The sequence below is a fragment of the Eucyclogobius newberryi genome, unplaced genomic scaffold, assembly GCF_026437365.1.
Source record: "Eucyclogobius newberryi isolate DKJ021-1_F unplaced genomic scaffold, fEucNew1.0.hap1 SCAF_5, whole genome shotgun sequence".
Lineage (NCBI taxonomy): Eukaryota > Metazoa > Chordata > Actinopteri > Gobiiformes > Gobiidae > Eucyclogobius > Eucyclogobius newberryi.
Genome location: NW_027316167.1, coordinates 43,701,354 through 43,718,574, shown reverse-complemented (window position 1 = coordinate 43,718,574; position 17,221 = coordinate 43,701,354). Strand labels below are relative to the sequence as shown.

Below are 17,221 nucleotides of genomic sequence, written 5' to 3'. Positions count from 1 at the left end.
CAAATTATTTTGACCGCATCAACTATCAACACATAGATTTTAATCGTCTCAAAGTTGTAATAACTGTCCCACAGTCCAGTCTCCTCTGATCCTCCTCCAGGCTCGTCCTTCTTGTCTTCCACCAAAGACACACATAAAGCTCCTTGTGTTGACGCCGCACTGTAGTTTATCGTCTGCCATTGTTGTGGTGCCGGTTCTTCTCGGGGGAAATGTGTCATCACCTGAGCGTCATCTCTGATTGGCTGCTGTCCCGCCACAGAAAAGCTCAAAATTCTGAACTTATTTGCGGCGAAACATTTTGAGGCATTAAAGCTTATACGCCCGTCAAAGCGTCTAAAGCGCAAAAGCGCCCCCGCCGCGCCGCGCTCCACGCCGAATCGCGCCGCAAATAAGCGCAAACCGAGGTGTTTAACAAGTACACAAGATACCATCACAGCAGCTCTAACAAGTACACAAGATACCATCACAGCTGCTCTAACAAGTACACAAGACACCATCACAGCAGCTCTAACAAGTACACAAGACACCATCACAGCAGCTCTAACAAGTACACAAAATACCATCACAGCTGCTCTAACAAGTACACAAGACACCATCACAGCAGCTCTAACAAGTACACGAAATACCATCACAGCAGCTCTAACAAGTACACAAGATACCATCACAGCTGCTCTAACAAGTACACAAGATACCATCAAAGCAGCTCTAACAAGTACACAAGACCCCATCACAGCTGCTCTAACAAGTACACAAGACATCATCACAGCAGCTCTAACAAGTACACAAGATACCATCAAAGCAGCTCTAACAAGTACACAAGACCCCATCACAGCTGCTCTAACAAGTACACAAGACATCATCACAGCAGCTCTAACAAGTACACAAGATACCATCACAGCAGCTCTACCAAGTACACAAGATACCATCACAGCTGCTCTAACAAGTATGCAAGACACCATCACAGCAGCTCTAACAAGTACACAAGACACCATCACAGCAGCTCTAACAAGTACACAAGACACCATCACAGCTGCTCTAACAACTACACAAGATACCATCACAGCTGCTCTAACAAGTACACAAGATAACATCACAGCTGCTCTAACAAGTACACAAGACACCATCACAGCAGCTCTAACAAGTACACAAGACACCATCACAGCTGCTCTAACAAGTACACAAGACACCATCACAGCAGCTCTAACAAGTACACAAGACACCATCACAGCAGCTCTAACAAGTACACAAGATACCATCACAGCTGCTCTAACAAGTACACAAGACACCATCACAGCAGCTCTAACAAGTACACAAAATACCATCACAGCAGCTCTAACAAGTACACCAGATACCATCACAGCTGCTCTAACAAGTACACCAGATACCATCACAGCTGCTCTAACAAGTACACAAGATACCATCACAGCTGCTCTAACAAGTACACAAGATACCATCACAGCAGCTCTAACAAGTACACAAGATACCATCACAGCAGCTCTAACAAGTACACAAGATACCATCACAGCAGCTCTAACAAGTACACAAGATACCATCACAGCAGCTCTAACAAGTACACAAGACACCATCACAGCAGTTCTAACAAGTACACAAGACACCATCAAAGCAGCTCTAACAAGTACACAAGATACCATCACAGCTGCTCTAACAAGTACACAAGATACCATCACAGCAGCTCTAACAAGTACACAAGACCCCATCACAGCTGCTCTAACAAGTACACAAGACATCATCACAGCAGCTCTAACAAGTACACAAGATACCATCAAAGCAGCTCTAACAAGTACACAAGACCCCATCACAGCTGCTCTAACAAGTACACAAGACATCATCACAGCAGCTCTAACAAGTACACAAGATACCATCACAGCAGCTCTAACAAGTACACGAAATACCATCACAGCAGCTCTACCAAGTACACAAGATACCATCACAGCTGCTCTAACAAGTATGCAAGACACCATCACAGCAGCTCTAACAAGTACACAAGACACCATCACAGCAGCTCTAACAAGTACACAAGACACCATCACAGCTGCTCTAACAACTACACAAGATACCATCACAGCTGCTCTAACAAGTACACAAGATAACATCACAGCTGCTCTAACAAGTACACAAGACACCATCACAGCAGCTCTAACAAGTACACAAGACACCATCACAGCTGCTCTAACAAGTACACAAGACACCATCACAGCAGCTCTAACAAGTACACAAGACACCATCACAGCAGCTCTAACAAGTACACAAGATACCATCACAGCTGCTCTAACAAGTACACAAGACACCATCACAGCAGCTCTAACAAGTACACAAAATACCATCACAGCAGCTCTAACAAGTACACCAGATACCATCACAGCTGCTCTAACAAGTACACCAGATACCATCACAGCTGCTCTAACAAGTACACAAGATACCATCACAGCTGCTCTAACAAGTACACAAGATACCATCACAGCAGCTCTAACAAGTACACCAGATACCATCACAGCTGCTCTAACAAGTACACCAGATACCATCACAGCTGCTCTAACAAGTACACAAGATACCATCACAGCTGCTCTAACAAGTACACAAGATACCATCACAGCAGCTCTAACAAGTACACAAGATACCATCACAGCAGCTCTAACAAGTACACCAGATACCATCACAGCTGCTCTAACAAGTACACAAGATACCATCACAGCTGCTCTAACAAGTACACAAGATACCATCACAGCAGCTCTAACAAGTACACAAGATACCATCACAGCAGCTCTAACAAGTACACAAGATACCATCACAGCAGCTCTAACAAGTACACAAGATACCATCACAGCAGCTCTAACAAGTACACAAGACACCATCACAGCAGTTCTAACAAGTACACAAGACACCATCAAAGCAGCTCTAACAAGTACACAAGATACCATCACAGCTGCTCTAACAAGTACACAAGATACCATCACAGCAGCTCTAACAAGTACACAAGACCCCATCACAGCTGCTCTAACAAGTACACAAGACATCATCACAGCAGCTCTAACAAGTACACAAGATACCATCAAAGCAGCTCTAACAAGTACACAAGACCCCATCACAGCTGCTCTAACAAGTACACAAGACATCATCACAGCAGCTCTAACAAGTACACAAGATACCATCACAGCAGCTCTAACAAGTACACGAAATACCATCACAGCAGCTCTACCAAGTACACAAGATACCATCACAGCTGCTCTAACAAGTATGCAAGACACCATCACAGCAGCTCTAACAAGTACACAAGACACCATCACAGCAGCTCTAACAAGTACACAAGACACCATCACAGCTGCTCTAACAACTACACAAGATACCATCACAGCTGCTCTAACAAGTACACAAGATAACATCACAGCTGCTCTAACAAGTACACAAGACACCATCACAGCAGCTCTAACAAGTACACAAGACACCATCACAGCTGCTCTAACAAGTACACAAGACACCATCACAGCAGCTCTAACAAGTACACAAGACACCATCACAGCAGCTCTAACAAGTACACAAGATACCATCACAGCTGCTCTAACAAGTACACAAGACACCATCACAGCAGCTCTAACAAGTACACAAAATACCATCACAGCAGCTCTAACAAGTACACCAGATACCATCACAGCTGCTCTAACAAGTACACCAGATACCATCACAGCTGCTCTAACAAGTACACAAGATACCATCACAGCTGCTCTAACAAGTACACAAGATACCATCACAGCAGCTCTAACAAGTACACAAGATACCATCACAGCAGCTCTAACAAGTACACAAGATACCATCACAGCAGCTCTAACAAGTACACAAGATACCATCACAGCAGCTCTAACAAGTACACAAGACACCATCACAGCAGTTCTAACAAGTACACAAGACACCATCAAAGCAGCTCTAACAAGTACACAAGATACCATCACAGCTGCTCTAACAAGTACACAAGATACCATCACAGCAGCTCTAACAAGTACACAAGATACCATCACAGCTGCTCTAACAAGTACACAAGATACCATCACAGCAGCTCTAACAAGTACACAAGATACCATCACAGCTACTCTAACAAGTACACAAGACACGATCACAGCTGCTCTAACAAGTACACAAGATACCATCACAGCTGCTCTAACAAGTGCACAAGACACCATCACAGCAGCTCAAACAAGTACACAAGATACCATCACAGCTGCTCTAACAAGTACACCAGATACCATCACAGCTGCTCTAACAAGTGCACAAGACACCATCACAGCAGCTCTAACAAGTACACGAAATACCATCACAGCAGCTCTAACAAGTACACAAGATACCATCACAGCAGCTCTAACAAGTGCACAAGACACCATCACAGCAGCTCTAACAAGTACACGAAATACCATCACAGCTGCTCTAACAAGTACACAAGACACCATCACAGCAGCTCTAACAAGTACACAAGACACCATCACAGCAGCTCTAACAAGTACACAAGACACCATCACAGCAGCTCTAACAAGTACACTAGATACCATCACAGCTGCTCTAATTAGTTACTCTAGAAATGATTTTCATTTACCATATAATTGTCTCTTTTTCCAGTGAAACCAGACTTCCCTTTGGACATACGTACAAGCTCTTTTGTGATAGTGTGATAACCAAGAATATTATGGAAGATCAAGAAGTCATGAGTATGTAATGGGCTGTAGTTTCACCCACGGGAGCCACCGTACCATCTGTCGGCACGCTCCGCTTCCGCATGCCCGTGGTGCACTCATTATTTAAGGCGGAGGATGGCGCGTGCAGGTAAGCTGCTGCTCCTGAGGAATTAGGTAAGTGCAGGCCAGACTTTTTGTCCGTTATAACACGCTGTGTGACTTCTCCCTAGCTACAGCTGGGTGCGACGCTCCTCCTCGGTGTTTGGAGCCATAGCAGGCTGCTGTTTTATTTGTGGTGTTTTGTTTGGGTCTAGACTGTTTTTTTTTATCATATTGGGTTTTACTGTCTGTCATTTATTCATTGTTTGTACCTTCTCTACTGCAGTGCGGTGTCTGGCCTGAGCGTGGTCGCTCGTCCGGTGTGGGGGCTGGTGTTCGGACCGTCTCACTTCGGCCCCATCACTCCCGTATGCTGTGGTATTTTGTGCACGTACTCACTATTTGCATCTTTTGGGTTGTTCGTTTATTTCGTTTGTGTGTGTGTGAATTGAGCTCTCCGACTCCTCTCCTATTGTTCCCCTGCACCAGCCAGTCACTGTCGCTTTAAGTAGAGTGATAGTGTTTTAAATATTTTTTTAGCCTTGTAGAATAATTAACGTGTATTGTTTTGTAACTAAATTGTTAAACTTTACACTGTCACTGCTGCTCCTTTGGCCACCTGCAACACTATTTACTGGTTTTAAATGATATTTTTAAAGGTACCATACCTCGCTCGGTTACAAATTGGTGTTGCTGACAGGGAGTGTTTCAAGAGTGGTCAAAGATTGGTATGAGTTGTTTTATTTTTATTTTTTTTAGATTTCTTATGTGTGTTTTACCCAAATAAAACAGCAGTTTGCCCGTCGAGGGACCTTTCCGAGCCCAGCGAACTGCTCTTCTGCATCACAAGTCTGATCCTGGTCCTTCACTCCACTATGACGGACAACACGCCCGCACTGCAACAGTTGGTCCAGCGGTTAAGGGCTGAAAATGAACAGCTACGGACGCAGAACGCTGCAGTACAAAACGACAATGGCCAACCTGGAACCTCACACTTGGAGGCTCCCACTGTGTTTATTGACAGACTGCGTAAATGCGTAATGGACGATTTTTCGCCGATTTGAGAACTCAAGCGGAAGTGTGCATGCGCACTCCCAACGTGCGGACCTACACAACAGCCTCGCGGCTAGACGTGCATTTGTTTATTAGATGCGATGTTTACGGATCGCATCGCATCTCTCATCTCCCGTAGATTTCCGTCTCCTCTGAGCCAGCTCGAACAGTCTTTCTCTGTCTTAATTTTGTCCCGTACACTGAAGGAACTATATCATGATAGATCCATGCACTTAGATACGCAGAAACGTGCTGCTCTCCTGGGGATGAGCCGACGAAGCTGCAGGTGAACGAGGCTGCAGGTGAGCGGTAGGTGAGTTCTATGATTGATACGTGGCAGGACTAATCGGCATTCCACTCCACGAGGACATGAGACTCAGATCTGGGCCAAAAAAATCATCCATTCAACCTTTAAGAAAATTGTAAGAGAGAAGCCGGCTTGTACTTTATTAGATATCCAAGGCGCAATTAGGTGGGAGCGGGAAGGAAGACCTGAGGAAACGCGAGGTAGAAGTTACTCTGTCCCTTCAATCAGTGCGATGCATTACTCTGGTAGCCAAGGACCTAATACTACAAATTCAGAATTGATAGAATTACGACAATTGTTAGAAAAACAACAAGAGTTAGGGTGAGTTAAGGCGCCTGTAGTTGTTGTCCTGGTACATATCCGCACACCAATGCGGGAAAACTAGTCATCAAATCGGACCCAGGACAGACGAAACTACAGCTGAGAGCGAGATTTATCCAGTCCTGAAGCAAATGATGGTATTGACTCAACTCGGATCACTGGTGGATCCAGACGCCGAGCGTCTCCGTTTTTGGGCTTTGTAAGCAAATACGCAAAAGACACTGTCTGAACTTTGATCCGCCATTAGAGAAGCCAGACTGACCACACCTCCACTGCGCATGCGGCGAACCCGCGTCTGCTTATTATATTCGGCTCTACGTCAAGAACGCGGCTTATTTGCGTTTGTCTTTCAATGTACAGGCGTCCAACTTCTGCGTAACGCGCGAATAGGCTTCTGCGGTGTGAACGGGGCATTACACAGCCTCAGTTACGTGCCCCTATGGCTCATTTACTTGCGTCAAAGCCTAATGAAATCCTAGCTATTGACTTTTCAATTAGATCCTGCGGATGGTAGAGCAAGTTCCTGTGTTAACCGATGTCTTTTCAAAGTTCACTCAGGCGGTACCAACCAGAGACCAGCGAGCATCTAACAATTTACATTTTGAAAGCGCCCTAATACACCAGTTGTGTGACCTTTATGAGGTTCGCAAATCCAGAACCACGTCATACCATCCACAAGGAAATGGACGATGTGAAGGCTTTAATAGAACTCTGCATAACCTGCTGCGCACTCTGACTGCAGAACAGAAGCATCGCATGGGGGTATCGAGGCCTGGGAGCCTGCAGCCCTCATCGCCAGAAGCCCCAAAACTGCATCCATTTCTGTACATTCATGTTGTTCATGTTTCTTGTACGCCAATAAACACTTTGCATCGTAGCCGGGGTTGTGATCCTTGCTAGTGAAAACGCAATGAAAAGACCAAATATCTAGTTTGTACCTGACAAACAGCAGGGGGTATGAGTATCGCTATCAAAGTATCAATACTGATGCAGCAAAATGTGGGTATCAACAGTGCAAATATCGATTGTAATTATCATAAGTGCATTTAAGGTTAGACGTTTATATTTCTTCATTGTTTTGTGTCAAACACCTTCACCACCTTCATACTGGACAGTCAGGCTGTCTGTTTGTCATCCAGAGTCTATTTGAGAGTATCAAGTATCAAGTCTCAGTATAAAGAGTTTCCCCCAGAACTTCCAGTTATGGCCCAGACTGACTTGTCGCACTGCTACGCACTGCTGCCAATATTTACCTTTAAAATCTTCTTTTTAAACTCAAACTGAGGAGCCAGACACTGTAGGAACCAGAAAAAGGCAAGGAAGCTGATGCTTCGGGAACTAACAATTAAAATTGAAGGACTATAACCTTGGGGGAAAACTGACGTCGCCATAAGCTAACGATGATAAAGTTAGCACAGCACCAGAGGGGGAAACGCCCCTCACTATAGAAATAGCAAATTGCCTGGGCCAACAAAGACAAGAAGATGATAAACTATGAGGCCTGATCATGAAGTTTCTGAATCAGAGTGAGAAGGAGAACATCATGAAGGCTGCAAATGTTAACGGAGACCTCCAGTCGAGAGGCAAGAAAGTTTTTATTGCATAAGACCTTCCGTACAAGATTCATCATCAACCAGCAAAGTTTCACTCTATCTGTGAGGAATTCAGGAAGAGAAATCTGAGGCATGGCTTCTCACATCCAGCAACTCATCTGGTGGTAAAAGGTAAAAACACCACCAGCAGAAGCAAAAGTTTGGGGAGGTAGAGTATCCAGTTCTTTGAGAGGGTTCGTACCAGGAGCACAATGGGAGATGATCGGGGGGCCATTCGGAATGGACTTTTTTGTGGGTTTGGTGGATGTTTCTGGCATGAACATTTTTGACACAATCGACTCAATGTCATTGGAGAAGTAAAAAGTAGCATCTTTTAACTTTAGCAACATATTGAACTCGATCAAAAATCTTATCAAAAACAAACAAGAGGGGAGTTGCAATATTGATTTTGAACTGAAAAGCTATTGAACAACATTTTCAATGTAAAGACAAAGATGGCAGCTTTGCACTGGTTAAAGGAAGTATTAATGGAAAGGTTTTTTACTTTATTGAATGTGTATGCTCCATCAGGAGGCAATATCACCTCCCATAATGATGTTATAGACCTGATTGCAAACCACTCTGAGGGAACCCTAATCTGTGTCAATTGGCAAATGATTTATCAAATTCAGGAGGCACAGGAGGAACAATAGATAACAAATTATGTAAATTAAGGAAGAATATAGGTCTGATTGACATCTGGAGGGAGATGAACCCTAATGCGTGCCAACATTCCCATTTTTCTAACCCAAAAACAATCGACTCCAGAATATATTATTTATTTATTTTTTCAGTAAAGACAGATCTTAAATCTCTGAAGCACATATAGGAATAATAGACCTACATGACCATGACTCTGAGATGCTGCTAAAGCAGTTTTTAGTGGAAAAATTGCCATTGTTTTCAGCAAAAACGCAACAGAAGGAGGAAAAGCTAAATGATCTGCAAGAAAAACTAAAAAAGCTGGGGATAAATCATGCTAAGAAGGGGAGTCCTCAAATGCTACTGGAAATTAAAAGTTAAGAGGAGAAATTAATTATCTGGACCCAGAGGAAATAGTTAAGGAAAGGCTTCTATTATGTTCTTTGTTCTATGTCTATTCTTTCTTTTTTCAGGAAAAAAAACAGTAATTGACTATTACAGGGGAGTTTTTCATTTTTTATTTCATCACATCTCCAGTGACACAATGAGCAGTGATCTTCTGCTTAGACCAGGCCTGGATGTGCTCCTTCTGCAACATAAAAAACTCAATGAGTTGAAGTAGCTCTAAGGTATTAATCCTTGTTATATAGATAGGTTAACACTCACAACACTTGTACAGCGTGTTCAGCCTCTTCTTGTCGTTGGCGCTCATCTCCCGAGCGTTCCCCAGGTTCACGTTGGCATTGGGGATGGGGATCATGGTGGGCTGGCCGTTCTTGGAGAAAGCAGTCCTGGATGAGAGGAGATCAGGAGAATCAATCTCACACTGAACTTGGAGGAGATACTTGGAGAATACTGTAAGTGTGTGGCTGCTGCTCCTCTCACCTGAAGTACTGCATGACGGAGCCGTAGTCGTAGGGAGTGCCCTGGTTCAGAGTGGCGATTTTATTGAAGTTGTGCTCCATTCCTGTGAAAAGAGCATTTCATTAAAATTAATAAATCTGTAGTCGTTTTGAGCACGTCTTGCCCTCCTCCTGGTTCAGTGTGGTCGGTCTACTGGGTTAGACCTGGTTTAGTCTGGGCTTTGTCTTGGTTTAAAGTCGAGTCTGTTATGGAAAAGTTTGGCTAAGCTGCAAGTATGTGGGTTGTTCACCCCAGGACCAAGCAGTCAGAGGCCGAGTGGTGGCAGTGTCAGAGGCTGCAAGACTGAGAGCCTCTGACTCAGCCCTCACTGGCCACTATTCTGCGATGGACGGATGGAGAGCAGATCTTTGGTACTTCTTTCTGCGCTAGGACTGGACTGGCTGGCGGCTCCTGCTGCTCCTGCTGCTCCTGCTGCTCCTGCTGCTCCTGCTGCTCCTGCTGCTCCTGCTGCTACTGCTGCCTTGTCAAGGAGAATGGTACTGACTCTTTTCACGCTGTTGTCCATGAGATTTGTGTGAATGTCTTTTTGTACAACAATTCCAAGTTTACGAGAAAATGGAGTCCTGAAACAGAGCGTTCAGGTCCTGAAACAGAGCGTTCAGGTCCTGAAACAGAGAGTTCAGGTCCTGAATCAGAGCGTTCACGTCCTGAAACAGAGAGTTCAGGGCGTGGCTCCGGTCCTGCATTATACTGGAGCTTAGTCTCTGCTGTGCTGGTATATATAGACTCCATACTCCGTTGTGGCCGTCCGATTAGCTTGCCAGCCCATTTCACAATCTGAGAAAGTGCGTTTTTTTTCTTAACCAAGATGACATGCAGAAGGTTAAGATTAACTCAACAGAAGCAGAATGAAACAAAGACATAAGAGTCTTGTCCACATCAAAAGTTTCCAGTTTCTTGAGGCAGTGCCAGCGCTGGTGTCCCTTCTTGCACACTGCCTCACAGTTGGCATCAAAGACCAGAGTCAATGATTGTGCCCAGGTACTTATAGTGGGGCACCAGCTCCACAATCTGACCATTGACTGTGACCGCTTCAGAACTGTGGGTGCTTTTTCGAACATCAAACAGCCATGTCTTTTGACTTCTGCCGCACTTTTCCACAATAGACTCATCTTTAAACAAAGACAAAGCCCGGACAAAACACCATAGATTTAACAAACTTAACCAGGAGGAGGGCAGGACATGCTCAAACTATATTTGCCTGTTAATGTTGTAAAAAATGAATCCATACGAATCCCATGGACGACGACGTGCAAATGTTGCTCAAAATCCCACCACTAGCCATTTCAGTCCAGGCGGAGAGGGAAGAACAGCTTTTCACAAAGCCAGGACGGTCCTTAGCCCCACTGAGCCAGAGAAGTGCAGCCTTGGACAGTAATAACGCTCATACGGCTCGGTCTTGAGGTAAACTAGCCTCGCACAAGTACGCCCAGAGCCCTGCATCTCTCATCTCCTTTCCCTCTGCGCTGCCCCCGGAGACACAACCTCTGACGGGCAACAAAGAGATTCACTGGGAACTGGCCATGGAGCAAATTTTCTGTTTTACAATTAAAAAAAACAAAACGATTACCCTATTTTCTATTTAGTTTTGAGATCAGAAGAAGGGGAAATGAGTCTTTTTGTGATTTTGGATTTCACATTTCAAAGCAAAACTCTTGGGGAACAATTGTGTTGACAAGGAGTTGGTGTTTGGCTCCTCTGGTGTCTTTGCCGATGCCCTTCTGTGCTATGCTCATGTATTGATCCATGTGCCCACTTATCTTAGCCGCAATGATGCCTGACAAGAGCTTCCAGGTTGTGGATTGACAGGTTATTGGCTGATAGTTGGATGGGACTGTTCCCTTTGAAAGATTCTTCTGGATCAGGATCGTATGGGACTCACAGTTCAGGGCGAGTCCCATACAATCCCTTAGCAGCTGATTTATTTATGGTCAGGGGTGTTGTGAGTTTGCCAGTATGCATGAATCATGGCAGGGCCCAGTGCCCAGTTTTTCATACAAGAAACTCTTACTTGGATGTGTACCACTGTGATTGTAACTTTCTGTTTGCACATCAATATCGGCTGAGTCCATCCAAGCCTTTCTACATCAACATCTTCTACACTGTACCAATCACATACTTTCTAATGTGACAATTAGGTCTACTTGAGAGAAACATGTGTAGAAGTGTACACCCAACCAAAAGGTCAAACGCTTTTGTCCGATCTTATATTCAACACTCCTCTGTACAATATAGTTTATATAGCTATGGTCATTACCGGACACCACGTTCTGCAGCAGGACCCTGATGTGGTTGTCCCTGTCGGATCGGGTCTGCTCGTGGTTGAAGCCCAGAGCGTGGAGAAGCTCGTGCTGGACAGTGTTGTGGTACAGACATCCACTACGGGCCAGAGACACCACCTGCTGTCCCCCACGGCGACCCACGTAGGACCAGCAGCTGTAGACAGAATATTGCAGTTTATTTATTTTAAATATAACAATGTCTTTGTAATTTTTCACTCATCCAGGTAGGATCCTTAGCAAAAGAAAATAAAATTATTTCAACTGGACTAAAATGTTAAGAGTGGATACGTTTTTGCCAGTCATCCAAGTTGCTTCTTCAGTTCATCTGACAAAGATTGGTAAAGGATTTACTACCCAATCACCTCCATTTTCAGATCAGATGCTAAATATGACACAGGTTACAGTTCACACTTAAACTCAATAGTGTGGCCATACCAACTTGTCAAAGCCTGATCTTGTCAGAACTCTGAAACTAAGTTGGGATGGGCCTGCTTAATACTTGCATGAGAGACCGCTGGAATGCCAGATGCCACAGGGGGGACTAGTGCATACTGTTGTCGTGTCCTTAGGCAAGACACTTCACCCACCTTGCCTACAGTTTCCAAGTATGCTGGTGTATGTTAGAGTGTGAATCTTGGACTGTGGACGCAAATTAGCCCATTCGCTTCAATTTATTTTCGTAACGCCCAAAATCACAACAGCAGTTTCCTCGAAGGGCGACAGTGGAGCAGGAGCGTTTAACAGTAGATTTAGCGTGTTTTAGACAGAACTGACGCTTAAGCGTGCACCCTCCCCCACCCACCCAGTCACGGAAAAAACGCGCTGAAGAAAATATGGTAAATGTGTTTAAAATGTGTATTTGCTATATAAAGGCGCGCAGCAGCAGGGAAACGGGCGTGCGCGCTCTCCCCGGGGCCGCGCGCTCTCCCCAGGGCCGCGCGCGCGGACAGACCAGCTCGGAGTCAGACTTCCGCAGGAGTTTGGCGAGAAATTGCTTCACCCGCTTTTATCTTTTGACTTAATAGCGCTTTTACATTTAATTTAATGCTATTTTCGTTGTAGGTGGTACTTTATAAAAAAAATTATAATAATTTATTTTATTTATTTTGTAGAAATCAATAATCTAAGTGCGGCGGATCCATAAACCAAGTAATAAAATAACTTGTTAAGTCGGTTAAGCCCATCAAATGGGCTGATTGGAAAGAATAAAAAAAACATTTTCAAGCTGACCATGTATCATAAAATTGCAGATTCAGTCAATTTACCCATCTCTGGACTCGATGCTCAGCCAGTCGCGGTCAGTGCTTCTGCTGGGTCTGAAGCGGATGCAGGAGAAGGAGGAGAAAGACTCCAGGCCACGAGTGATGATGGACTTTTCCCGAGAAGCTGAAGCACAAACAGACGTTGGTTCATTGTGGTGTTAGATGTTGTAGGTCAGTGAGTCAGTAGCTTGTGTTGGTTCTTACAGAAGTGGTTGGCGATGTAGTAGGGGATGTACACTTTTCCGTCAGTGTACTTGCCCCACATGCAGCCCCTGGAGGTGCAGGGGTCAGCGTTCCTCTCAGCCTCGCTGTCGATGGCGATGTCTCCCTCGATCACGATGGGCTCGCCTGCACGACGCACTGAAGCCATAAGACAATGAAGTTAGCTGTTATGTTACATGATGCTCGAAAAACTGAACTTTGCTTACCAATGTTGGCGTTGGCTTTCTCCAAAATTTCAGAGACAGACAGGCCTGAACATAAGAATCAGTTAGTGAGATGGGAGTTATCTTATCCAATGGTGCACTATGTCACTTTACACGCAGTCTTCAACAATAAATCTTTCAATGTATCTATCGTCATGCAATGATTCAGTCCAATGATCTTGTTTGCATGGATTAAAAAAAAAAGTATGTGACTTTCAATGTCAAATTATGATCTATAAAAAGACAACTTGATGAGGAAATGTGCCGTCTGGTCCACAAACACTGAACTTTGTGACGAGACAGAAGACAACGTTTTTCTATTTTCCATACGCACATGTTTAATGAGAATACCACATTGAGCTTCATAAATGAGACCCCTGATCTGTAACCTGGTGCTGTCCCCTGCTTGTCTCCGTTTATGCCATACAGTGGAATATTACAGTCAAAGTCCCTAAGAACATTGTTTATTCGCTTTTCACTCTCGCCCTCCGAGACAACCGCAGTTGTGATTTTGGGCGTTACAAAAATAAATAGAATTGAATTGAAAGAAGTAACATTTCCGTGGGGACGAGCAGGTGTCAGCTCTTCCTCCAGAAAAGTTACACAGTGCATCTTTATCACATAAGATATATTAAGGAGTAGCTATGTACCTTCCTCAGCCCAGGAGGGAGGCACCACCAGAAGGGCCACAAGCGTCCAGGCGAAAACAAACATGGTGGCTGCAACAGGCTAAAACATTTGACACATTGATAAATGTGCACATGCATTATTGATATGAAACAGGTTAGACTTTACCTGAAGCTCCAGGAGCAGATACTCTGTCTAGCTGTCACCTCGTCACTTCTTTTATACCCTCTAAAAATGTGAATAATACTCCTGTATCAACACGTATCACACAGCAGAACGCGTTATCACTTGTATGCAAAGTTTCATGTGAAATTGAGCAGGTGTGGACCAACGCTATTCTCAGAAGTGTTGCGCAATTATAAAATGTCACACTTGTTTGAACTACGCTCGGGCTTAGTGTGGAGTCATTTGCTCATAAATGTAGGCCACTTGCTTGAAAGTTTCCTGGTGGAGGGCCTACCACCTGCTTGTTCCCATGGAGTCTTATTGATTTGACTGGAATGTTAAATTTACCTACAGCTTCCATTTATTCAATTACAGGAGTTTTTATTTCTATAACATAAAACATGCATTTGCATTTTGAGCGCTGGCTCGCCTCTCCACAGATCTGTGTTGTAATCTAGGTTAGATTGTTTCTGCTAATCCAGAATCTTGCTCTTCCTAGCCTTGTTCTCCACCTGCAGTTTCAGCATCTTTCACCTTCCATAACTCATCCATAATGTCTGAGATATGCTGCTCCGCCTTAGCCACACTGACCCTGTCAAGCCAGGCGCCGCTCTTAGTGACCAGTGATGCCATGTCACCCATGTAACACAAGGGCCAACTGTTGTAAAGACATGCCCTCTCCTCCGTCTGACGGGCCCGGGGAGTTCTCACCAGGGACGGGGCTGGTCTGTAGAGGGCGTGGCCTCCAGGAGCCGCGTTAGCCGCTATAGCCTCGTTAACTTTCCCCTGAGGCTACAGTTCTTCAGGATGAAGTGTTTCGCTCCCGTAGCGTCACCTCCTCTGCCTTTTCTGGGTTCAGTCATCTCTTACAACGTCTTGCTCCTCGGTTTGTGGATGAAAAGGAGATTTTAAAGGCAAATGTGGACAGCAGCTGCGACTGGTCAGTCTGTCCCATAACCTCATTTACAGTTCTTTATTCTGAAATGAGGAATAAGAATTCCTGGCCTAGAATCATGTACATTTTAAAATCTGGCCCGGAAGAAAATGTAATTGAATAGATTTGTCTGTACTTTATATAAGTATGAATACAAAACATACAACTTTATTTTTTTTATACAGGGAAACAAAGAGAGAGAGGGAGAAAAGTTCTCTTTTTCATGGGTCACAACAAAGCACAGAATAAACAACAAACACAGCATATTAAACTATAAAACATTCAAATTAACCAATACACAACAAAACATTCACACAAAATTAGATACAATTATTAAAAACAAGGCTCTAATCCTAAGGCATAAAATGATTTCATTTAAAAAGGGGAGTTTTGTTCCACAGGAGCAAAGCTTTTTTCCCTCTCTCTCTGTGTCGACTCGATGAGTCTGTGAGACGAAAATATCCTGAGACCTCAAACGGTGACAACTTGACCTGATGTGCAACAAACTTGATAAATAATCAGGCAAAATGCCAAAAAGAGCCTCCATAAAGAAGTACAATCTGAGAGGAAAACTACACTTTTCTCCACTCTAAAGAAAGATCTTGAAAAATGGAATCTACCTGAGCTGTAGATGGAGATGATTGGCATCAAAACTATCAAGGACTGGACAGAAATCACTTTTTTATGCTTATAATTGGGGACGCACTGAGAATGTTTTTATGTCTATAAACCGTCCGATGCAAAGATGCATTTCTCACAAACAGGTTTGAAACCGTTCTTTCCCAAAACACAGTTTGTAGCAATAACCACCTCTTCCCTTTCGGCTGTGGCTGAATCTCTCCATATGTGGAAGTTCAGACACGTGGCTCTAGTATCAATGTTTGAGTTTGGTTCCTCTTCAAACCGACAAAGCTTCACCCAGAACCATCATGTTTCTGACGGTGCTCCTCTGCTACACACATGAACGACACTGCTACACACATGAACGACACTGCTACACACATGAACGACACTGCTACACACATGAACGACACTGCTACACACATGAACGACACTGCTACACACATGAACGACACTGCTACACACATGAACGACACTGCTACACACATGAACGACACTGCTACACACATGAACGACACTGCTACACACATGAACGACACTGCTACACACATGAACGACACTGCTACACACATGAACGACACTGCTACGCACATGAACGACACTGCTACACACATGAACGACACTGCTACACACATGAACGACACTGCTACCCACATGAACGACACTGCTACACACATGAACGACACTGCTACACACATGAACGACACTGCTACACACATGAACGACACTGCTACACACATGAACGACACTGCTACACACATGAACGACACTGCTACACACATGAACGACACTGCTACACACATGAACGACACTGCTACGCACATGAACGACACTGCTACACACATGAACGACACTGCTACACACATGAACGACACTGCTACACACATGAACGACACTGCTACACACATGAACGACACTGCTACACACATGAACGACACTGCTACACACATGAACGACACTGCTACGCACATGAACGACACTGCTACACACATGAACGACACTGCTACACACATGAACGACACTGCTACACACATGAACGACACTGCTACACACATGAACGACACTGCTACACACATGAACGACACTGCTACACACATGAACGACACTGCTACACACATGAACGACACTGCTACACACATGAACGACACTGCTACGCACATGAACGACACTGCTACACACATGAACGACACTGCTACACACATGAACGACACTGCTACCCACATGAACGACACTGCTACACACATGAACGACACTGCTACACACATGAACGACACTGCTACACACATGA

General features: G+C 44.3%; 1 protein-coding gene across 3 annotated transcripts in view; it reads right to left on the bottom strand.

The window, feature by feature from the left end:
- The window catches only part of LOC140381138 (hatching enzyme 1.2-like), a 35,023-nt gene extending 20,553 nt beyond the window's left edge, over positions 1-14,470 (bottom strand). Inside the window, exons 1-9 of one of the 3 annotated variants that reach the window (XM_072465159.1) lie at positions 14,382-14,470; positions 14,237-14,315; positions 13,590-13,634; positions 13,366-13,521; positions 13,165-13,285; positions 11,875-12,053; positions 9,579-9,660; positions 9,360-9,484; positions 9,198-9,282 (exon numbers count right to left, since the gene is read on the bottom strand). In XM_072465159.1, coding sequence (XP_072321260.1) covers positions 9,281-9,282; positions 9,360-9,484; positions 9,579-9,660; positions 11,875-12,053; positions 13,165-13,285; positions 13,366-13,521; positions 13,590-13,634; positions 14,237-14,300 — 774 coding nt within the window. In that variant the 5' untranslated portion in view covers positions 14,301-14,315; positions 14,382-14,470 and the 3' untranslated portion in view covers positions 9,198-9,280. Of the gene's footprint in view, positions 1-9,197; positions 9,283-9,359; positions 9,485-9,578; positions 9,661-11,874; positions 12,054-13,164; positions 13,286-13,365; positions 13,522-13,589; positions 13,635-14,236; positions 14,316-14,381 lie in introns of those variants that run through there. The other 2 variants (XM_072465160.1, XM_072465161.1) reach the window with 2 other exon arrangements.
- Positions 14,471-17,221: the final 2,751 nt, after the last annotated feature.